This window comes from Aplidium turbinatum, chromosome 14 (genome assembly GCF_918807975.1).
Source record: "Aplidium turbinatum chromosome 14, kaAplTurb1.1, whole genome shotgun sequence".
Lineage (NCBI taxonomy): Eukaryota > Metazoa > Chordata > Ascidiacea > Aplousobranchia > Polyclinidae > Aplidium > Aplidium turbinatum.
In genome coordinates, this window is record NC_137485.1 from 17,861,755 (window position 1) to 17,884,841 (window position 23,087).

At 37.3% G+C, this 23,087-nt stretch overlaps 1 protein-coding gene across 2 annotated transcripts in view; it reads right to left on the bottom strand.

Annotated features, from left to right (window-relative positions):
- LOC145783405 (regulating synaptic membrane exocytosis protein 2-like) overlaps positions 1 to 18,802 on the bottom strand; it is a 42,707-nt gene extending 23,905 nt beyond the window's left edge. For both annotated transcript variants that reach the window (XM_082595269.1, XM_082595270.1), the window contains exons 1-8: positions 18,604 to 18,802; positions 13,995 to 14,091; positions 13,350 to 13,466; positions 12,717 to 12,728; positions 6,454 to 6,577; positions 5,848 to 6,045; positions 5,290 to 5,494; positions 3,916 to 4,631 (exon numbers count right to left, since the gene is read on the bottom strand). In XM_082595269.1, the coding sequence (XP_082451395.1) occupies positions 3,916 to 4,631; positions 5,290 to 5,494; positions 5,848 to 6,045; positions 6,454 to 6,577; positions 12,717 to 12,728; positions 13,350 to 13,466; positions 13,995 to 14,091; positions 18,604 to 18,710 (1,576 nt within the window). In that variant the 5' untranslated portion in view covers positions 18,711 to 18,802. The remainder of the gene's footprint in view (positions 1 to 3,915; positions 4,632 to 5,289; positions 5,495 to 5,847; positions 6,046 to 6,453; positions 6,578 to 12,716; positions 12,729 to 13,349; positions 13,467 to 13,994; positions 14,092 to 18,603) is intronic.
- Positions 18,803 to 23,087: the final 4,285 nt, after the last annotated feature.

Consider the following 23,087-nt stretch of genomic DNA (forward strand, 5'->3'; position numbering starts at 1 on the left):
CGAGCAGTTTAAACTTAATATTTCAATTAGCCTTCTTTGCCTCTATAGGTTTAGTAACGTATATACTGTGCAGTGTGCACTGGATAATTGGATAAATCACAGCATTTTCTTTTCCAGCTAGCACAAAATTTGCCATTTTCACATCTGCAGACGTTGAATCAATGTAAAAAGAACAAATTTTGCTGCTGGAGTAAGCCTTTGGGTAAAACCGGGATAGTTAATGCAAAAAAATGTATTTGACTCAATGTCGTCAAGAGAAAGCTATGAAAATTCCTTTTCAGTGTTTTCGAATTAATCATATTGTCACATTACGTTCAAAAAAGTAACGGGATTATGTCAAAAACTTGTTGCTTTTCAGTCCACATCAAACAAATTGTGTTGCAAACAAGTTGGAAAATCCTATTTCAAAATGTTGAATATGACCAAATAGTATATGTGACGTTTAGGGCTGGATGCACCAGCAGTAGATTATATACGGACTAAGGGTCATTCCACATCAAATCACCCAAAAAAAATGAAATTTTTAACACCACCACCTACAATTTTCTTCAAATTTGGTTTGTGTGTCAGTTCTAGGTAAGAAAGCATGAATTTCAAATTTTATCAAAATCGGGCCAGTGGTTTTGGAGATATGGGCCAGTGAAATTTCGTATTTTGGGGGAAAATGGGGGTACCCGGCTTATTTCAAAATGCCATTTCTCAGCAACCACTGGGTGTATTTTAATGAAATTGGTGTCATTTTGCAGGAAATTGGTCAAGGATTTTATTTCTGTAAATAATTTTCAAAAATAAGCATGTTTGGGGGTAATGACCTTTTGACCTTTGCTTTGACCTTGACTTTGACCCTGTGGATCACGTGATACAAAAAACTTGTCTACATGAAAAATATTTCTTAACACTATCTCTATAACATATAAAAAAATGGGAGAGGTAATATTTCTATTTTAGCCATAGTTTTCACTCAAAGTTTGCATGTCTCATGATTTTTCAACAAATTTTCTTAAAATCACTCAAAAATAGTATGGTATGTACAAATGGAACGATATGCACATTGCATCATCAGAAAGAATGGGTCTAAAATGATGATGAGGATTGAGGGGTGTTTGTTTTTTTTGTAAAATAAGCTTATAACATTGGGAAATGATGGCAAATGGGGGAGGGGGTAAAATATCTCAAATTCTGATGATGTAATACATAAACGCTCCCAATTAATACTGCATAAAAATGAGTTAAATGACACAGTTTAGTCAAGACACAACAGACAAAATGTTAGGTTCTGAAAGTTTTCCATAGACAGCAATCACTGAGCTGACCAGTTTTTACACAACCTGTGAAGTTTAATTGTATCGTTTTTGGAAATAGTGTAACGACATCTGCCAGATGCAATCATGGAAGGAGTTTCAATGATACAAACAATGTTATTAGATTCTGGCTGGACCATGAGGATGCATAAAGTTTACATGGTAGTCTCCAAACTCATCAGAAATGTCTTCCACCAATCCTCTCCACGGTTCATAATCATATATACAGCACACATATGTCTGTGTTGCGATGTTGATAGGTTCATTTAATGCTTCAAGTGCAAGGTCTTCATCTCTCCCTACTGTCACTGACACTATTTCAGGCAGATTTTTTTTGAGCACTGAGTTTGTACGCGAATAACTTTGTTTCAGAAATCGGAACAAATTTATGGAATTTTAGTGTTCCTTTTATTGTCTTTGCCAACGAGAATCTTTTTTTCAATTTTTCTTTGCAAGCTTCATACCGGTCAGGATTGACATTGCAAAATTGAATTCCTTGTATGCTAGCACAACCAAGCAACCACACGGCATTTACGGAATGGCTCGTTTCGGTGAGTCCGATCCCTTAACGGGGGATTTTTTCAATTTTATTTTTTAAATTAGCGGGTACCGTAGCCTAATTATCATTGCCGTTTTAGGGTTAGGGGTTAGAGGTTAGGAACTCACCAAATCAGACTCACCGAATCGGACTCACCGAATAGTAGCAGACCCCGGCATTCAACATAATCCATTAAAATTGAACATAAACTATAAGCTCCAAACGTTTTCGGCCATACACACGTTAGCCCTTATCAAGTAACAAAAAAAAATATCTGCTTATTTACAATGAAAATGAATAACTGATCTAAACACTGAATTGAAAAACGAAATGCATAAAATAAAACGGCAGAGCAAAAGAGAAAGTCACATCACATGGCGTTTAAATTACACGAGGCAAAGACGCATCATATGACGCATCTTGATGCGTTTATTTTGAAAACTCGGCGCCTATGGATAACGATATACCTTATCAGACTGACCATGCTATAACAGTATGGCGAAATCGATTTCTGATTATTAAAAATGAAGCTGGTACACTGTTGTTGCAAGAGCAGCAAGACTTATTCTACAATATAAGGTTTAAGCTAACCGCATTTTATGAAAATCTCACAGATATCGTACTCTTTGAATGAAAACTATGGCTAAACTAAAAATATTACCTCTCCCATTTTTTCATATGTTATAGAGATAGTGTCAAGGAATATTTTTTATGTAGACAAGTTTTTTGTATCACGTGATCCACAGGGTCAAAGTCAAGGTCAAAGCAAAGGTCAAAAGGTCATTACCCCCAAACATGCTTATTTTTGAAAATTGTTTACAGAAATGAAATCCTTGACCAATTTCCTGCAAAATGACACCAATTTCATTAAAATACACCCAGTGGTTGCTGAGAAATGGCATTTTGAAATAAGCCGGGTACCTCCATTTTCCCCCAAAATACGAAATTTCACAGGCCCATATCTCCAAAACCACTGGCCGGATTTTGATAAAATTTAAAATTTATGCGTTTTTGCCCAAAACCTAACCACAAACCAAACTTGGTGTAAATCGGTGATGGTGGTGTTAACAGCACTGGGTGAATTGAGCTGGAATGACCCCTAAGTAAATCGGGAGATTAACCAGCTACATTAAGGAATTAACCAGCTGGAACAAACTTGATTGATCGATACCTCCTTCAAAAGCCCTAGCGCTTGAAAGCTCGAAGCCCTTTTTCCCGCCATGCTGCAGCTATCTGCAACTCCAACTTCCACATTTCTGAAGTTGGGAATAGTGAATAGAAAGAAGTCGCGAGACCAGACCAGTCTTTCCCAATATCAGTGTTGGGTCTGCTACTATTCGGTGAGTCCGATTCGGTGAGTTCCTAACCTCTAATCCCTAACCCTAACCCCTAACCTTAAAACGGCAATGATAATTAGGCTACGGTACCCAATAATTTAAAAAAAAAATTGAAAAAATCCCCCGTTAAGGGATCGGACTCACCGAATCGGACTCACCGAAACGGGCCATTCCGATCAGTGTTCCACCAGGAGCAGAACTAACTCGGAAGGAATGGGTGAAGCTCAATCGCTTGCGAACTGGGGTGGGCCGTTTCAATAGCAACATGTTCCAATGGGGCCTCGCCGATTCACCATCTTCTGCGCGTGGCTCAGATTTTCAGACTGCATACCACATTCTCTACAAATGTCCTGTATAACTTACCGACCCAAGCATAGACATGTAGATTGTAGACCTAACAACGCTCGATGAACACACAATCCACTGGCTGCTGCGCCTGCATGTAACAACGTGACCTGCGGCAGCCTCAGACGCAAGAAGAAGATTGATAATCCGGAAACTAATATAATCTGCTGAATACAGTCACCGATTGCTGATCCACATATGAATTTGGAGCAAACGGATATTATGATTAATTAAACAAACGGTAGAACGATCCGCTGTTGTTGGTGCACCCAACCCGCATACAAGTGCTTTAAAAAGTTTACGGTAAAACTGAATACTAATAATTATGTGAAATTTATAAAATAACACAATGTCATTTTTATGGTGTCATGAAAACCAACTCAACAAACTATACCTTGTCGGTGTGTGTATCTTTCATCATGGTATTTGTGATGGGTAAGGGCGTCGTGCAACTCCTTATGTGATAACATGGGAGAGTGTCTGCGACAGTGGCGTTGAGCGACTACGGGGGATTGAAGAAGTCGAGGAGAGGAGCGGTTCGACCTTGGGGAGTGAGGAGGGGGGTGATCTCGTACGTTATCCAAGTGCGCTTTGGAATCCAGTTCAGTCATGTTTTGGTCAGATGTTGGACGTTTTGGATTGGGGCTAGTATTTGTTCGGTGTTGGTATTTGTTCCGAGTATAAGTCGATTCTTGCGCGTCTGGCCGGGTTTTTCTTGGACCGTTCGTCACATTGCCAACACTACTGGCAGTGGAAAGCGCGGAATCACCAAGCGAGGACGACGCGTGGGTCGTTGCGCTGTTTCGAGCAGACCTAGATTGAAGGCAAGCTTCATCAACGAACTTTCTTGCTTTCAACGAAAGATTGGATTGGTAGTCATCAGTGTCCACTGGGGTGGAACTCGCTCGACGATCCTGTACGTTTTGAGGAATGGACAGAGAGTCTGGTTTTCCCTTTTGGCAAAGTTGGTTATAAGGAGTAGCGCCATTAGCACCACCATTGAATGTAGGTGCACTAGATTTAGACCGTTCATGTTTCAAATTTCCAAAATGGTTAGAAGTTAATATCTCTTTCGGCACTTTGTGGCTTGGATGACTTTCCACCGTCGATCTGCGCAAAAAACACTTTTAAAAAGTCTTGCCAACAATCTTAGCACCGTAGATTTCACGTTACATAAATGTTACTCTTATTACTTATAATACTATCATTACAGAATTGTGGACTTGTCAGGGAGCTAATTATTTCAATGCCATGTCAAATTTCAGCATCTGGTTTAAAAATGGTGGAGTAGCTGTGTGAAATACAGTTAAATGAAACTCAGAACTGTTTTTAAGGCATTTTCACACAAAAGGAGATTTGTAAACATTGTGAGAACGCAACAATCCGAATACAATGAGTTGTAAAACTTTTGACACTCTCTTCCGGTTGGTTGTGTTGATTTAATCTTGAGTTGCTCTGTGCACAGTCGACGTGTTGACTTCTGGAGTGATTTGTGAAGCTCTTGTACGCGTTTCTCAATGTCTACTTTTCAGTTCAGTTGTGTTGTGATGGTTGTAAAGAACTTTAGGTGCTTACTTTATGTTTAACTATGTTTTATAAAGCCTTGTTTTGGCAACCTTATTAAGTAAATAAAATATGTCACCCTGTAAGTCTTATCGGAACAAACATGCCATTGCTGAATAAGCTTTATAAACTGCTTACTGCACCCAAACTCCTAGCAATAAAATAAAATCTTAGGAGGATAAAAACAGGAAAAGATGAAACTCACTTTGTCTTCTTTTTAACGCTAGTGGCAACCTCTCCGTTCTTTTCAATATTAGAAGGGAATTTATGCTTCTCGTCCATGGAAGTTTTTTCTTGCCGAACCAACTTCTCAGGAAGAGGAGCTGATTCTCGAGAGTCATGGTTTGATGAAGAACTGGTGGGATGGAAATCTTTCGTGGATTGGCTTCCAGTCATCTCATTAGACATGGCTGTAAGGGGAGAAGATATACTTCGTAGAAATTACACCAAAACAAAACAATTCAACCATACTTGTTCTGTTTTTACAGCTCATTAACTGTAACAAATCTTTTATTTGTCCTATTTTACTTGGTTAGTACATCTTGTGATAACACAAAACAAATCATAACATTAGCAAGACCCTTTCGTGACAGATCATTCGTCACAGAATTGCAAAGATTACTAGCTGTTGAATTCGTAACGAACGTTTAAGAATAGGTGGTTATGTTTAGCCAATACTCAAACACTAACAAAATTAGCAACAGAATGTTTTTACTTTTTACCATGCTCAAAAATTACAAAACAAAAGTGAAAATGGACTCACAAGAACTTGAGCTATCGATTATCTTTTTCGGTTGGGTTTGATTTGAGACAACGTCAGGTGACTTCTCGCAATTTGCAAGCTGAGGCTCACTTGAACCTTTCCTTAACTTGCCCGCATACCCGGCCTGCGATTTGTTCTTGAAATGACTGTTCGTTTCAAGCTGCGCCAGACTTACCGAGCCGGTTAATTTACCAGCATCTAAACATTACAAAGCAATCAACAGAATATACTGTATGCACACTGCACGAATACATTCAACATCACAAAGCATATAAAAACTACGGTACCGGTAAGTATTAAGTTCAAAAATGAAAAAAAAAGAATAATTCTAACAATAATTCAATTTATCGCTGACTACATGAATGAGTGAACACTAACTGGAAACAGTTTGCATTTTAATTTATCCAAAAGATGTAAAATACTGTTCCATGGGCTATGGCAAACTTGCTCCAATAAACGCAAAGTGGAAGAAAATGAAAAGAAACATTTCTAAAACATTTAACACAATTCGTTAAGTAGGTCTAATAAACTGCTTACAATCATGCACAGACACAGACAGCAAAACAATCCTGTCATGCAGCGCACACACTTCAATCATTCACTAACCGTTTCTCGGTATCGGTTCCAGTTTGAGTGAGAAGTTGGATCGGTTCTGCTCGGTACGATACCAAGCGCCGGTCTTTTTGAGAAGTTCGTGCTGCTTACGACATAATGTGCAAACCCAAGTGACCTGAAAGCGGGGCAGTTGAAAATCATGTAAAAAAAAATAAGAATTATAAAATAGAGGCCTCAGCCACAAAGTTGCCATTTCAAAATCATTTTATCCATGAAACAAAATGAAAAATTTGGAGAAGCACCAGCCATAGGCCAGTCAGCAAATCAATCCCTTTTTAGACTGATTTAACGTCTTCTGATCTAAGATTCATTTAAAAAAGACTTACTTGCTGACCGGGAAGAAGTAACTGGAAGATTTTGCAAGCAAGCAAGCCAGACAAGTGTTTTGTCAAGAGCTGACTTGTCACATTTTGGCGCACAATGTTAGCAGAAATTAAGCCCTCTTTTACACACAATTCGTTAAGAGGCTTTATATACGATTGTCAGTGGTCACATGCTTACGACCCTGGTTGGTCATCATGTGATAACGTTTATGCCCAAAAACTGGCCGTGTCCGTAGGTAGGTGGGATAGACGCAAACACATGGTAAAGTAAAGATTTAAAATAAACAAAAAATTGTCAATTTCGAAACGTAACAACAAAAAGAATGTCATTCAAAACCACGAAGGGCATGTTAATCTGAAAGCACTCAAATACGAGATAGAAAAGATATATTAACGGTATTGCCTTCCAAGTTAGTCAGCGAAGGAGTGTAAAATTTATAGCAATTGCCTTTCATTAAACAAGAGGTTGTGCAATCCTTTTTAGGCCATAATATAAACTAGTCAAGGCTCAATCTTGGGTTCATTCATTAGAAGCTGTTGCGACTCTTAAAGACTATACAACTCAGCTTGTGCAACATTGTTAGCAGAAATATTTCAACCACAGGGGCGATTTTATTGGTTTGTTATAATTTTACCACTTTTGCGTGTAATAGATGTTCAATGATATAAAAGCAATGTGAAACTATTCATCATATTATGATATAACAAAAAACTCTTTCTACTTGAGCAATGCGTTTCCTTTTCTGAACGATTTTGTTGCTTGATATAAATCCTACAGGTCATAAAATCAATGATTATGAACGGTTCAAACAGTTGCAAGAGGACAAAGTCGGAATATAAAATCACATCTTACGACAAACAATAAAATTTGTTAAATGTCAATGCAGTAAAGTGTTGAGATTGCTATCCTGTCCAAAAAATGCGGTTAATTCACCATTGTTAATTTTGTGGCCTTGCTCACCATGGACGTATAACAAAATATCATTTCGCGTGCATTGCGCAGGCACCATGGAAAGGTCTTAACATTCAGCATCAACTGTCATGTGCGAAACAGTTATAGACAATTTATGCATGCTGGTTACATCAATAATTATACGCTGAAGGCTGAAGAAGACCACATTAGTACTTAGATTGTTCTGAATCATTGAATGAAGTTCTAATTGCCAAAGCCGGTCTTCAATATTTGCATAATATCGGTTAAGTTCAGGCGTATTTGACTTGCATCGTAGCATTAGCTTTAAATTGCATATCCAAAATATTTCAAAAACTAGCAAACAGTGAGTATTGAACTGGCAACACTTAAAAACTGATATAACTCAAAATCAAACACGAGAAAACTTTAAGTTTTGGCAACAACTGAAAACAGTCCTTGATTTTTATCATGCAACTAAAACAAAAAGTACAAAAAAGCAACTTCTTAGAAAGGGTGTATTGACCTAAACTCAGATAGCCACAAAGATGTCGGCTAAACCATGTCATGTCGTCTAAACGATGAAAAACGTTATTTTGACATTGGAAGTTCTCACTTTCATATCAAAGACTGTGCCATCAATTATTCACAAGCAGCAATCCGCGGAGGTATATTCAGCTTCGACCGGCTTCAAACGTAGGTTGATCGCAACGTTGCATAATCATTTAGGAACGTTTATTTCGTGAAACAACAACGAGAATCGTAAAAATCGCAAGTCAAAACAAAAAGTTCAATAAAACCGCATCTTCACGTTATACAGTCTCTAATATGGGAAAATTACTGTGAGAGAATAAATTGTTGTTTCATCTTTTTTTAGTCTACAAGAATTTCCCCTTTCAACATCGATGTGTTATGACATCAGAATCGAAAGACGCATATCTGCTGACATTTATCTCAAATTTCGTCATGTTCAAATAATGACTCGTCTATTTTCGGGACGTGCAAAAATAGACCATTCAGTTAGAAGAAACGATTCATTCAATCTAATGGTAGATCGAATGACAGCAAAGATAGGAAGCCCTCGCCAGACATCGAACCTGCGTCTTTCCGAACGTTGTACAGACCAAATTCTCACACTCTGCCACGCAGCCAATTTTACTGTTACTTGTTCAATCACAACATTTCATTGGTCTTCATCAGCAAAGACTAGAAACTAGAAAGCAATGTTGACATTGATAGAATATTTCTACTCTTTTTCGATCCTTGTGGTTTTTCCCTTGGTTTATACTTGAATGGGGCGAGTGAGTACTGAAGACGCTATATTGTCAAAATGAAATAGATTCTTATATAACAGTTCATACTTAAAATCAAGTTAAAAAATTACAATTTTGCGCAATGTGCAGCGTTTAAAAGCAAACAGACAAATGCCTACTACCAGTGAGTGGTACTTGGATGCAGCAATTTTTCCTGCAAAAAAATACTCAAAAAGTACTCAATCATGGTACAAATTAAGTAAAAAAAATGTTCACTCTCAGGTCTACATCAAAACGTAATCAAAAAGTTCACACGTAAACGTTTAACAATGATAAACCGATGCAATATCGCGGGCTTTTGTCGTGGTTAGTACATTGAACTTCCACTGTCTAGTCACTAGTGTAACCGAACGAATCAATATCATCGATCTGATGCGAGACTGAGCTAGGAAAGGGTGGCTTTCTAACAGCCATTTTCGTCACTAAGTCTCATTACCTGACGTTGTATGTGACCCTGATATGCTCCTTTGTGGAGCCATGATGTGTTTCAGCACTTTTGCGAAAATAAAATCATTTATGGTTAAGGTGGAAAGACAAGGTTTTGCAATGACGTCATTATCAGTGGCACGAGACATCTATGATCAAAATCGATGACCAAAAACATACTGTGGAATTATGACAATAAACAACTATGGTAGTTCAATCACACACAAACGAATTTTGTATTTGCGAGGTGGGTAAAGATTCCGTGCGTATCCAGTAATTTTTCATTTTAATTTCTAGTTTGGACATGCGAACAAATCCATTCTTAACATAGCACCGCTAGAACTGCTCATACGCCGACGACCGTTAGAACAAACAATTGTATTTCCAGGATAGCGAAAAGAGTTGGAAGTTCTTGATTTTGATTCTGTCTAACATGGCAGTAATATCGCAAAAACGTTTGATGAGGACTTTTTATAATTAAAAAGTTGCAGAGGCTGATGGTCACATTAGGCACTAGGCAGCGTCCTTCAATAGACATATCTAGACCTGTTGCTATAAACGTTATAGCATTAACCTAGATACTAAAATAGTCGTTAATCAGGGTTTCGTTGTTGTCATAAAACAACCACAAATGAGCACAAGGAATAGTTCTCGTGAAAACAACAACACGTAGAACACCGACTCTTCTTACAAGACCATGCCAAAAATGAATCTATGTAAATGAATTTAGTATTTTGTGCGTCGAAGACATGCTTTTGACACAAAAATAGACCAGAAAGATTGTCGCTACGGTACCGAACTTAAAGAACGCTTTGCACTAAAATGTCCATAACTGGATACAAAACCAATCGATGCCTTTTTGTGCGAGTAATTCGATTAGACATTATGAGAGAATTCTTAATAAGATTGAGACACCTTTTTCTTTGCATGATTAGAGGAAAAGTGAAGTTCAAAACAGGATTAAAAGTCACATTGACCTATTTTTAAGTTAATCTGGTATTCGATTATTTTCTATTGATAATGAAAATAAAATTAAAGATTAACTTTAAAAACCCTAATTGATAATACTTGAAGCCATAACTGGCTAGATGTGCACTAAATCGATTTGCTTTGAGACAGCCAAACTTAGTCTGTGGCCGGTTAGCTCATGCAACAAGCGGATTTCTTCAAAAGAAAGCAAAAGTTTTACAGAAGAAGCAGAAAAAACATAGACCTTTCATCCCACGCTACAGCAGCACCAGCTTCATAGGCCTATTTGTAAGTGTGAGTGTTGTTGTATAATAAATTCTTATACAAAATATCACCACTATTACGGTTTATGGTCAAGGGGCAGATTTAGCTAGACCTCGCCATAACAACACGTGACTTTAAGGTTGCTGAAATGATTGGCATGAAAGATTTTTAGCTTCATGGTTTTGTTTCGATGTTGCCGCACTTTCGTATTTCACTACCCAACCAACTAAGCAATTTTTGACTCAGACGCGGCAATAAAAAAAACTATCTACTTTTCTCTACATAAAAAAACTATCGCATTTCAAAAGTAAATGGCACATTGTGGTACATGTACGTACCTCGAACGTGTAATACTATTGTTTTCTTTTGTTAAAAACAAGCTGTTTCACTATTTTCTCATTGCTTGAAATTCTAACGCGGTTAACAGATAAAGCTGTGAAAATTGCAAAAATTGAATTCGCAAAATTTGAAAACAGTGGCAATGTTAATTTTGTGTTGACCGAGTGTGCAATGTTGTTATCAACGCTTCTATTTTTCTTGGACAAAGATAATAGTCATTCGCACATGAGATACCACAACTGCCGACAACGCTACATTGAAAGTAATCTCCAGCGTTTCTGAACTGATTAAAGCCGATATTGTCTGAAATAGGACTGAAAAATCATCGAGGATTCAGATTATCGACCTTAAAGAGTGGACAGGATTTAATTACATTTTGGCAACAAGAAAAAAAACTTCAAAAATGTCACCTTATTGTTGCATATATTCTATAACCAATCGAATTAGAAATTTTTGAATGTCAAAAGTCGTGATAAAATGGCTTATGACAAAAAACAAGAAGAGTGGATAGCTGACAGTGTAGATGAAACAGCAATAAATTATCGAGTATAACATCTCATTGAGGAAGTGCTCTATAACATTGCTTCCGGATATAAAAGGCGAATGAAAATGAATTATTGAACCAATCGAACGTGGCAGTAAACATGTCAAATTTTGAAAGTGAAAAGCCTTGGAATTTATCGTATCCCAGCTAACAAAATTGCTTTTTTAGTGTATAGCCTACATCGTTTCAATGTCATCAAATGTTGAAATGATGTAAAATCGGCAGTCTCTACTTGCTGGGACTGGCTTTTTTATTCAAGTGAAGTACCGTAACGCTTTGTTTTTCAGTAAGTTACGGTTAAAAACACGTCAGATTTTGATCAAAATTTTGTTTGTACAGTGCATGAGTGAACAACTTGGTTACCAAAATATTTTTTTAGATTTTCTTATCAGTTTGAAAATTGTAAGTAGATTGACTTGAACAACTAGATCACTTCCTCAACCCATTGCAAAAACTATTTTTATTTTTCACATTCCGTGAATGCAGTTTATCGTGTTCAAATTTCCCACAATGACGTAAGTGGGCATTAATAATGTAAGTGATACAGAAACAAAGCATTACCAAGACTATGGTGTGAATGCTTTCTAAGGTTTTATCAATCGATGCTGAGTATTACCGAGTCGGTAGCATTCAGGAAATCACAAAATGACCTAAAATAGAAAACCCACCAAAACACAACGAATGCACAAAACTGATTTATAACAAACCCAGACACCAAATTTCAAAATAGAATATAACTTTAAACTTTAATCCTAACTTAAAAATCAATATCTATTCAATATCGATCAAAAGCTAATAGAAAATCGAAATCAAAAACGTTGCGCCACGTTACAACCTTGAAACATCACGTGAAAGACACCGAAAAAATGAAATAACGTCGGGAGAGAGTTTGCTTTTTTGTACCATAGGTAAGCAAACCAATAACCCATTCGTGCTTTGTCTTGTTTGACTTTAGAACAAACTTAAAGTATGTTCTTTCAAAGAATTAAAATGAAATAACAATATTAACTGACTAGTTGCGTTTATATTTGCAAATAAACAAATCACGCTCTGCATCAGATTTCACATACAAGTGAAGGCATTTCACGCTTACAAATTGCACATGCCAAAACTTGTATTTAAAAATGACACAAATGTAACCTATTTAGTCTGTAACTATAACGTACCATTCGTTCGTTCTGTTGGTTCCAAAAGCAGAAAACATGCAAGTGATAAATATACATGCATTTGTTAGCAGTTGTTATAATATTACATTAGTAAATGAATGACTAGAAAAGCCAAAGCAGACTTGTAGGCACACAATTAATGTAGGTTACGCCTGAAGTTAAAAATTGAAGAAATTAAACTATATATATAATATAAAACAGTAAATAAGATATTATATATACAGTATACACAGTTTGCGCATAAAGTGACTTGAGCTTTTGGTTTGTATCCTGCACTTGTAACTATATTTCACTATCGTTAGGAACAAAAAGCGGTTTGACAAGGCAAGATATGATTAGCGGAATTTCAAAGAACCATTGGAATCATTTATCTCATTCTCCACCATAGTTTCGTATTAATATTAAAACGTTCTCACAATCACTTTAATTGTTAGTGTACTTGTGCATGTCATCTAAGGCTTGAGAATGGCAAGCCAAAAAAAATTGTATGCAAAAGTGCCCAAGACAACAAAATCCGTTATTTTTACATTTATTCAACGTCTGCAGACGTTAAATGAATGTAAAAATGACAAATTTTGCTTTCTGGGGCAAGATTATCAACCAGAGAAAATTTTGCATCACAGCCGACTTCACCTTGTCTGATCTAACAACCACTCTCCCTCCACACCTGGAGCAGAAGGTAGCTGAGCAGTAGGAACACGAGTGGCCACATCCCTGAGCTATCTTGGTCTTGCGACAGAGTGCACAAAGCTGCATGAAAGTGAAACCTTGTTCAAGCGCAAAACCATAACAACTTTCTGTAAACGCACTGAAATGTTAGCAGTGAAATGCAGCCAAACTTTCATTCTAGAAAATATTCGGTAGAAATAGTTAAGTGCCAATTTTGACAATAGTATGCAATTTATTGTCATTACGGCTTTTCACATTGTACAATGTACATAAATGTACAATGTACAGTATCATATTATGCTTCAAAAAATTTATCAAAACGATAACAAACGTCAGAGGACATCAGATTCGGCTTAGCTGCTCAATTAAAAGTGAGCTAGGTTGTCCTACATGTCAGTTTACTTTTCAACAAAGGTCTCTGACAAAACAAAAAAGTTAATAAAATACACACTGGACAGGTTTTTACTTAACTTTACCGCTTCACTATCCGTGCCAACATGAATCATTATATTATCCACTGTCAGTAAATACTTCTGCTCGGAGGAAGTGTGTCACATCAACTATTATTACATGGTTTCAAAAAAACAGTGAAAGTCGTGATTTTCTTACATCTTTGATCTCTTCCGGAGACTGTTTCAACTCCAAAGCTGCAGTTTCTGCTTTTTTCACTTGGACTTTATAATTTTCAAATTGTTCCTGAAGGGTTCTAAAAAAAAAAAAAGAAACTAATAAGACAAAAAAGGAATTAGAGAAACCCAAAGTCATCTTTTAGAAAAAAATAATTGAAAAATGAAAAACTACAAAAAGGCAAAAGTAACATGTATCTGCCTCATCTGCCTCCACAGCTTGGTTGGATAATAAGTGATCGCCTTGTGAACAAAGAAACGACAGGATCAAGCAACACTGGCTCGACTGTCAAGGTATGCGTTTGAGCAACCCAACCAACGCTTTTTAATGACAGCAATCCGACCATTTAGTGCCATCCAATAGATTGAATAATGCACAGACAACACTTCAACCAAAGACTGGCTGCTCTCTTTTAGTCTTCCACTGTAGTCTGAAAACATTGTGAAGCTGGGGTGGTAAAAAAGATCGGAATGGCCCGTTTCGGTGAGTCCAATTCGGTGAGTCCGATTCCTTAACGAGGGATTTTTTCAATTTTTTTTTAAATTATTGGGTACAGTAGCCTAATTATCATTGCCGTTTTAGGGTTAGGGGTTAGTGGTTAGGAACTCACCAAATCGGACTCACCGAATCGGACTCACCGAATAGTAGCAGACCCAAAAAAGATAGACCCTCGGACCTCAGTCCCAGCAGCTCAAACGATGAAGAATACTTGACTAGGCTTACAGATAGTTTAAACAAAAACCATTAACAACAGCATTTCTCGAGTCAAGTCCTTTTCCACATCGCCCAAAACAAATATAGTTTTGATGAAATCACTTTTGTGGCCCACTTGTTATCTCTTGTTTTAGTTTCCCTGCAATTTGTTTACAACCAAAGTTTTGGCAGCCTTAATGCAATCCTTCTGGGACCTAAATTTGAGGAACACGATATTAAGGCGAAGCCACGTAGGCTATGTACTGAAATTTAGGTAATGCCTCATTGTGGCACCATGTGATTTAAGAGGCATTTCAAGTAAAGTGTATTTTATTGAGTGCATACTGCATAGTGCATACTGTCTCAGAGATAGTTTGAATAAAACCATACAAAATGAACAGAAAGTCCTTTTGGACCAACTTATAAACGATTCATTAATTGAAAATAAATAAAATTTTATCAATAAGGTATCACAATGAGAGCTTACAATACCAAGAATGAATTTTTTTATTTCCGATGTGGCTGCCCTTCACTTGGATAACTCTCTCAATTCTTTGTGGGAAGTTTCCGACCAAGGCATGTAACTCATCCTGGGGTATTCTGGCCCATTCCCTCAGGAGTGATTCCCACTTGAGTGAGCAACGGCACAGGCCTTAGCCTTCATTAACAACCACACATAAAAATCCATGGGATTCAAATCAGGCAATGAGGGAGGCCACATTTCCTTGCTCCAGAATCTTGGAAGTTGACGTGAGCACTAGTCCTGATTCTTTCTTGAGGTGTGGGATGGTGCACCATCTTGTTGGAATGTGAAGGGCTGATCTTTGTAGTTTTTCTTCATCTTTTCAAGGCCTGGAACCAAAATATTGTTGATGTAGAGATCTGAATTGATTTTATCCAGGGATTTGTTCCACAAAAATCAGAGGAGACTTCTCAATTTTGGAAATAATGGCCCACACCATGACAGAAGACGGTTTTAGACGACGATAAACTGTTCTCACAGAATTTTTAATATCTGCAAAGACTTTGCATGAATTGTATCATTCTGATTATTGAACTGAGCTTCAATTGTGAAGAGTTTTTTGTCTGGAAAGATGATCTCTTGCCTTGCAATGCCTGCCTTCAGTTCTCTGAACCTGTGCTCTTTCCAGTCTCTTTTGCTTTTGGAGAGGTGTAAAAACTGCCGTTTTCTCATCTTGTAAGGATTAAATGAAAACAATTAAATGAAAATTCGTCATGTCAGTTCAGTTGAATTGTTTTTATTTGTGACCATCATATCAAAAACAATACACGTCAACATAGCAAAGGTAGAAGCGACAAAACGCGAACGTTATAACGTGCTTGTGACCGAAGTAAGTGATTGAGTTGAAAGAAATTTGGCACGGCCGCAACACCTTCAGAAAAATTTAAGATATGAAGGGAAAATAAAAAAAAGATGTTACAAAAAAAAATCATGTTTATGTCTATAAGTTATATAGTACTTTTGAATAGTTAAAATGATTACCGGTAGTTTGGATCAACAAATGTGTGGCCTACAGCTTGGATTGAAAGGAAATTATCAGGTACCGTAGCCTAGTTATCCCGACCAGTAAAAATTTGTTCCAAGAACCCAGTTAGCCTAACAGTTCATTTTTACATTGTAGTAACAGATAACCAAATGTGTGGCCTATCGTTTTAACGTCGCTAAACGTTGAAATAGTGTAGAAAAGAGAACTATAGCTGCCTAGGATACGCATACTAGGATATTCCACAATATCGTTTCTTTTATGGTTGAAATTATTGACATGACAAATTTTCATTTAATTGTTCAAACATTTTATTTCTATTTTTTTCTGCACGATTTCAATGTTTAGCGACGTTAAAACGATGTAAAAGCGGCAATGATAATTAGGCTACGGTACCCGATAATTTTCAAAAAAAATTTCAAAAAATCTCCAAATAGGGAACTCTCCGAAAAAGGCTGTCTCCGAATAGGGAATTCTCGAATAGGGAATAGGGAAATCAGACTCTCCGAATCGGACTCGCTGAATAGTAGCAGACCCTCAGATGTACCAAGTTCCTTAATCTATTCACATTCCACAACATAATAAACGGTGGATTTGGCAACTTTTAAGAGCTCAATGATCTCAGAGTTAGTTTTCTCGTGTGATGGAGCTGAATGATAGCTTCTCTTTGGCGCATTTTAGACCTTACAATTATTGTTTACATTTAGACCTAAATTTTAGAGAGTTTAGCAAGATATTTAGCATATCAAAAAGCATAAGTGACCTTCAATAATAAATACTATTAATACCACAAAAAGTTCTTAATGCCAAGCAAAAAAGCCAAGCAGAGCAAAATACATAAGTAACAACTATATTTGATGCAAGTGACATTCAATGTGTTAATCGTAAAATGAAAAAAAGTCCAAAGACTTTCTGTTCACTCTAGATCACGGGTGGCAAACCGTTTTGCGGTCGCGGGCCACTTTGTCAATTACACATGAGTTATCGGGCCACACAACTTTTTAATCATGACGTCATAGCTTGAAATCGACCAAAAATACAAGGTGAAGTTGGTGAACAGTGTTTTCACAACTTTACCTTAAATAGTTTTCCTATTTTCTTAACTTTTAACCCTAAAAGTTAGTGTTTAAGGCAAGAAAATAGCAAAGGAAAGGTGTAGCCTACCAGTGAAGGCATTGAAGACATTTAAGATGTTGCGACCGTGCCATATTTTAAACTGATTGTCCTGCTTTGGTATCATGCACACTTTAACGTCCGCGTTTTGTCACTTCTACCTTTTTCTGGACATCTGCTATGTTTGTCATTGTTTTTTTGTTGTGATGGTCAGAAATAAAAACAAACTGAACTGAGGCATAAAACAGCTTTGAGATGTCTTTTATCTTTAATGCATGAGCGATTGTCAAATTGTTTTGCGGGCTGCACAAAATTCTTTGACGGGCCGCCCGCGCAGGTTTGTCACCTCTGCTCTAGATAATACAGACAGTGAAGGCAGGCTACCATCTCAACACCAGGGAGACAAAATGTGATCATCAATGGCAAAACTTCATTGTCTTGCCCAGCGGAATGGCCCGTTTCGGTGAGTCCGATTTGGTGAGTTCCCTATTCGGTGATTTTTTTTTAATTATTGGGTACCGTAGCCTAATTATTATTGCCGTTTCAGGGTTAGGAGTTAGGGCTTAAAGTTAGGGTCTTATTTCAACGTTTAGCGATGTTAAAACGATGCAAAAGCGGCAATGATAATTAGGCTACAGTAACCGATAATTTTCAAAAAAAAATTTAAAAAAATCACCAAATAAGGAACTCTCCGAAAAAGGCTCTCACCGAAAAGACTCTCACCGAATCGGACTCACCGAATAGTAGCAGACTCCTTGCCCAGAGCCCACATTCCTCGGAGTAACACTCAACAGGTCACTCACATGCCATCACCATCTACAGTCACTACGCAAAATGCTAACATCTCATGTCGCTTTGTTGAAACATTTGGCAGGCACAACTTCAGGTGCAGGTGCTGACATCTTGGGCATTGCAACCCTGAATTTGGTTCAGTCCACCACTGAATATTGCTCCCCTGCCTGGTGACGCAGTGCCCACACCTGCCTCATCGACCGGCCAATCAACGACACATTGCGTACTGCGACTGGATGCCTGCACCCTACTCCAACAGAGTACGGTACTTGCTAATCCTTGCAGGCATCCAACCTGCTCAAGTGCTCAGCATCGTCAAAAGGGAGCCATGATACACTTAGCTTGCCGGACAGAAGACCCTGACTACTTGGTCAATGCAAAATTCAAAGTCCAACCTCAGGAATCTTCCAGGTGATTAAATAATCCAACATAAACATTAAACAATTGTACTTGCTTCAACAAAGGAAAACAAATTCAACAGCACTTACTTCATCATGGCCTCCTCCTTGGCTTCCTCATCTTGCTGCCTTTGTATCACTTTTAAAATTGTTGCTTGTTCTTCTTTTGTTAGGTGACTGAGGTCTGGTAATTCCATATTTGCAGAATGTACTCCAATTATGTATTATTTATGAAAAACTTTAAACAGAACAATGAGCCTCTTAATCCATGCATTTTCTTCACTTCTTCACTAATCAGTCACATATTGATTTTTTATGAAGTATCGGTATCTATATCTAGCTTTAAAGTTTACAAACCTACAATCAAGGTATGAAAAATTAGAACATGCCTGAACATTGAACAAGGGTCTAGAATTAGGTATCTCTTGTGCAATGAGTTTTGATAAATGCTAATCGTGCTGCTGCAAATCAAACTATCAACTTATACTATCACATCGGCCTCTAATCAACTATGAAGCTTGCACATTTGGCATGGCCGGTGTATACTGTATACCTAGTGTGTATATAGGTCACTAGGTTTCACAGGTTAGCAAAATATGAGTATATACACTACAGTATGTAGCTATGAGCCTAACTACAACATATGTGATTTTTGCTATTGCTTTTAATTTGAAAGTTTCTGAACTTTGGGTAGTAAGCTAGATGTTGTGAGAAGCATAACATCTTGCTGCATAGTTCACAGTAACAGCCAACTCTCAATTTTTATTAAATTTGCACAGTGCACACCTACCGTATATCCACAATTCCACATCTTGTATGAATTGGAGATTCCTCTGAAGCTGCAACTTTAAAGTTGTACAAATTTGACATTAAATCAACCAATGCAAAATTATGAATTGGATCTTAATTGGAAAATTCTGCTCTGCTGTTTCTTTTGTAAACGTGTGTAAGCATATCATTGGTTCGATGTAGTCATTCTCCTTACTCAGTCATAAAAACAGCAATTGGTGCAACTGTACATGAGTGAACTGAGTGATCTCTCAAAAATGAGAGCTGATTCTCAACAGAGATGAACAATAGGGTGGTCCAAAAAAAACTTTTTTTGTAAATGTTAATGTCTCACCCTAAAATATTGTTACCATTGATGAGAAAATGATATATGTGAATTTTCATAAAGATTGGTTGATATTTAGGGGTTGCTACCGGGGTTCAAAGTTTTGTCGTTTGCCCCCATTTTAACGTTTCGAGAGGATATGATATGATACGGTACAGTAAAAAATACGGTACAGTGCCATTGTATATTGCAATAAAAATACAGTTTAATAATTACTCTATGGTCTGTTTATAAACTCATGTGTCTGTATTACGAATTATACTAACTGGTGTACATGTACGAAATGTGCGACTTTGTATAAGGTAAAGGTGAGTCCCATACTTGAATACAAGCATCGAGGGATGAGGTTCTCATTATACTAAGCCTTCGGCACTAACGAGAGTAGGGTGGCCAGTTCCTTTCTCTCGGCCGCCTTTACTTCAGCAACTACGCCCACCCAATATATTATACCCTGGGTAGAGGTGGGCGTGGGCGGTGTTTGTCAACAACCAGTATAAGCCGGGAGTCAAACCAGGATTGCATAATTGGAAAGCGAGCGCGTCACCGCTGCGACTTTGTATACTTGTGTTTAAAATTCAGAGACTAAATTGGACATTCATTAACAGCTTTAGAATACAACAAATAAACTACATACAGGAATTATTGCGCGAGGGTCTTTCTACTGCAGTCTGGATATCGCTGACGGTGATCGGCGACGACACGCAAAAGATACTGTTTTTGTTCTTCGTCACATGTGTGTAATGTGTTGTATTCCGTGATCAACGCCACTCCACGCTCGGCAATGTCCCAACCGGGGTGCCAATTGCAATGCTCAAGGGTGCCGCGAGATATTTTAACTTTAACCCGTTAAGTGTGGAATTTATTTATTTATTTTAACTCTAATCCACAATAAGCCTTTGTTTTCTCGCCCAGGAATAACAGCATGAAAGAGATTTTGAATCGTTGCTGTTTTTTCCATAAAAACGTTTGAAACGCATCATTATTGCCAGGTTTCATGATTTTATTTTGCGTTTCACGGCGCACAAAGTCAAATTGCAGTGATGGATTATCGGATTGTGTGACCCAGCACGATTATAAAATTGCACGATTGTTTGCGAACCACTATAAAATAGAAACTTTTGCATGGGGGATACCATACCTGCGCATACAAACACGATAGCCTACATAGCTAATCGAGAAAAGGCTAAGTTATAATTGATTTATTCTTTATACCAGTGCTCCGCAACCTTTATTTACTCACGGCACACTTAAAAACTCTTTAAAATTTTGCGGCACAATTCGGCCGACACATTTTCAAAATGTAAAAAATAACTATCATCTTTTTAATGAGATATTTGCGCTTGTTTCTTGCTTTAATAAAGTTAACAATTTGGATACAGTCATTCATTGTTTCTGTCAGCTCCCTTGTAAAATGTTTGATCATCAAGGCTTCCCTGTGTAAGCAGCAATACATAAGTTGAATGGCTGGATTTTGACGTTTTACCCATGCAGCTAAACTTCTTCCTTCGCCCACCATTGCTGAAGCACCATCTGTGCAAACGTTGATGCAGTTATTCCAATGGATACCATGGGTTATGAAAAACTCGTTGGTCACTCTAAAAATTTCCTGGCCAGTCGTTCGTTCCTGGCTGGAAGTTCTTTGCAAAATAATTAGGCTACTCGTTTGTTATGGACTCGCCATTGACAAAACGTTGGCTACTACACTTAATAGCTGTGCTTTCAATATTACGAAATTTTTCATTAAACACTGCTAACTGACAATTCAAAATGACCTAGCCTGACTTCTAAAAACGCACTACCACGTTAACCAGCCTTTTTTAAAACTAGGGCAGCCTTCCCATTGCGAAAACTTCAATGTGAGGCAAAAAAATCATAAATGCACTGTGGGAAGTCTAGCTAGAGTTTGAGTTGTCTTGCAGTGGTAAAGCGAGAATTTTTAAAACATAAAAACTCCTTTCTTTTCAAAAAGTATGTTCTGATGATAGTTATCCCGCGGCACACCGGTTGCGGAGCACTGCTTTATACTTATATGAATATATTTTGTGAATTGCTTTGCGATTACAATTGGGTCTCCAAATTAGTGGATTTTCCGTACAAACGAACATTAAAACTAAAAAAACGAGAACGACTGCTTATAGTCGAGGAAGAAATGTGGGTGGCTTTGTCGAATGTGCCTCGAGATATTAAGGGACTTGTGCAAGAAGTCAAGCCCAAATTTCACACTAAATTTTGAATAAATACATTTATTTATGCGCGCTATACTGTACAACTCATTCTGTGCTATTTCATACAGTTACTTGAAATACAGAAATCTCATAAAATTGACCCAGTTTTGCCAGGATGCCGCAAACTATTTATCTCTTCGATAGGGTGCCGCAAGGTCAAAAAGGTTGGGAACCACTGCTCTAAACCCTTGACAGCCTGTTTTAACCTAAAAGGAGGACTTTCTGATGATTACCCTTTTAGGGTGAAACAGGCTGTCAAGGGTTTAGACAGTGGTTCTCAACCTTTTCTGAGTCATGGCCCCCCAGACTGTGGCTCTAAAAGACCATGGCCCCCTTGAGCAAAATAAAAATGTATTTGTTTAAAGAACAATGAAACGAAATCAATAAAAACAGTTAACGAATGATTAAATGATTTAATGCTTTCTTTTTCGTAATAGACTACGCTAGTAAATCAAGCGTATCCTTAATTGTTACGTTACAATCACAAAAGATGATGCAACATGCAGTGAGATAGAACATATGATGAAAAAACATGCTTTTGGCTAGCTTTACGATACTAACACCTACATGAGTGTTTTTTGTGTCACAATTCTGTTATAATTCATCAATACATGTTATAATTTATTAATGAAGCTTTTTATCGTGGCTCCCCTGAGAACGCTCTGTGGTCCCCTTGGGGGGCCGAAGGCCACGGTTGAGAACCCCTGGTTTAGAGGGTAATAACTATGTATGTACTATGTATATTAGTTTACATCATGTACATTTGTACATGTAGTTTATTTACTGTCTTCTAAAGCTGTTATTGATTGTCAAATTTAGTCTCTGAACTTTAAACACAAGTATACAAAGTCGCACATTTTGTATATATATGTAGACCAGTTAGTATAATTCGTAATACAGACGTACATGAGTTTATAAACAGACTATATAGAGTAATTATTAAACTGTATTTTTCTTGCAATATGCCATGGCACTGTACCATATTTTTTACTGTACCGTATCATATCATATCTGTATCACATCCTCTTAAAACGTTAAAATGGGGGCAAACGACAAAACTTTGAACCCCGGTAGCAACCCCTAAATATCAACCAATCTTTATGAAAATTCACATATATCATTTTCTCATCAATGGTAACAATATTTTAGGGTGAGACATTAACATTTACAAAAAAAGTTTTTTTTGGACCACCCTAATGAACAATAGTAAAAACAAAAGTCACAAAAAGTTCATA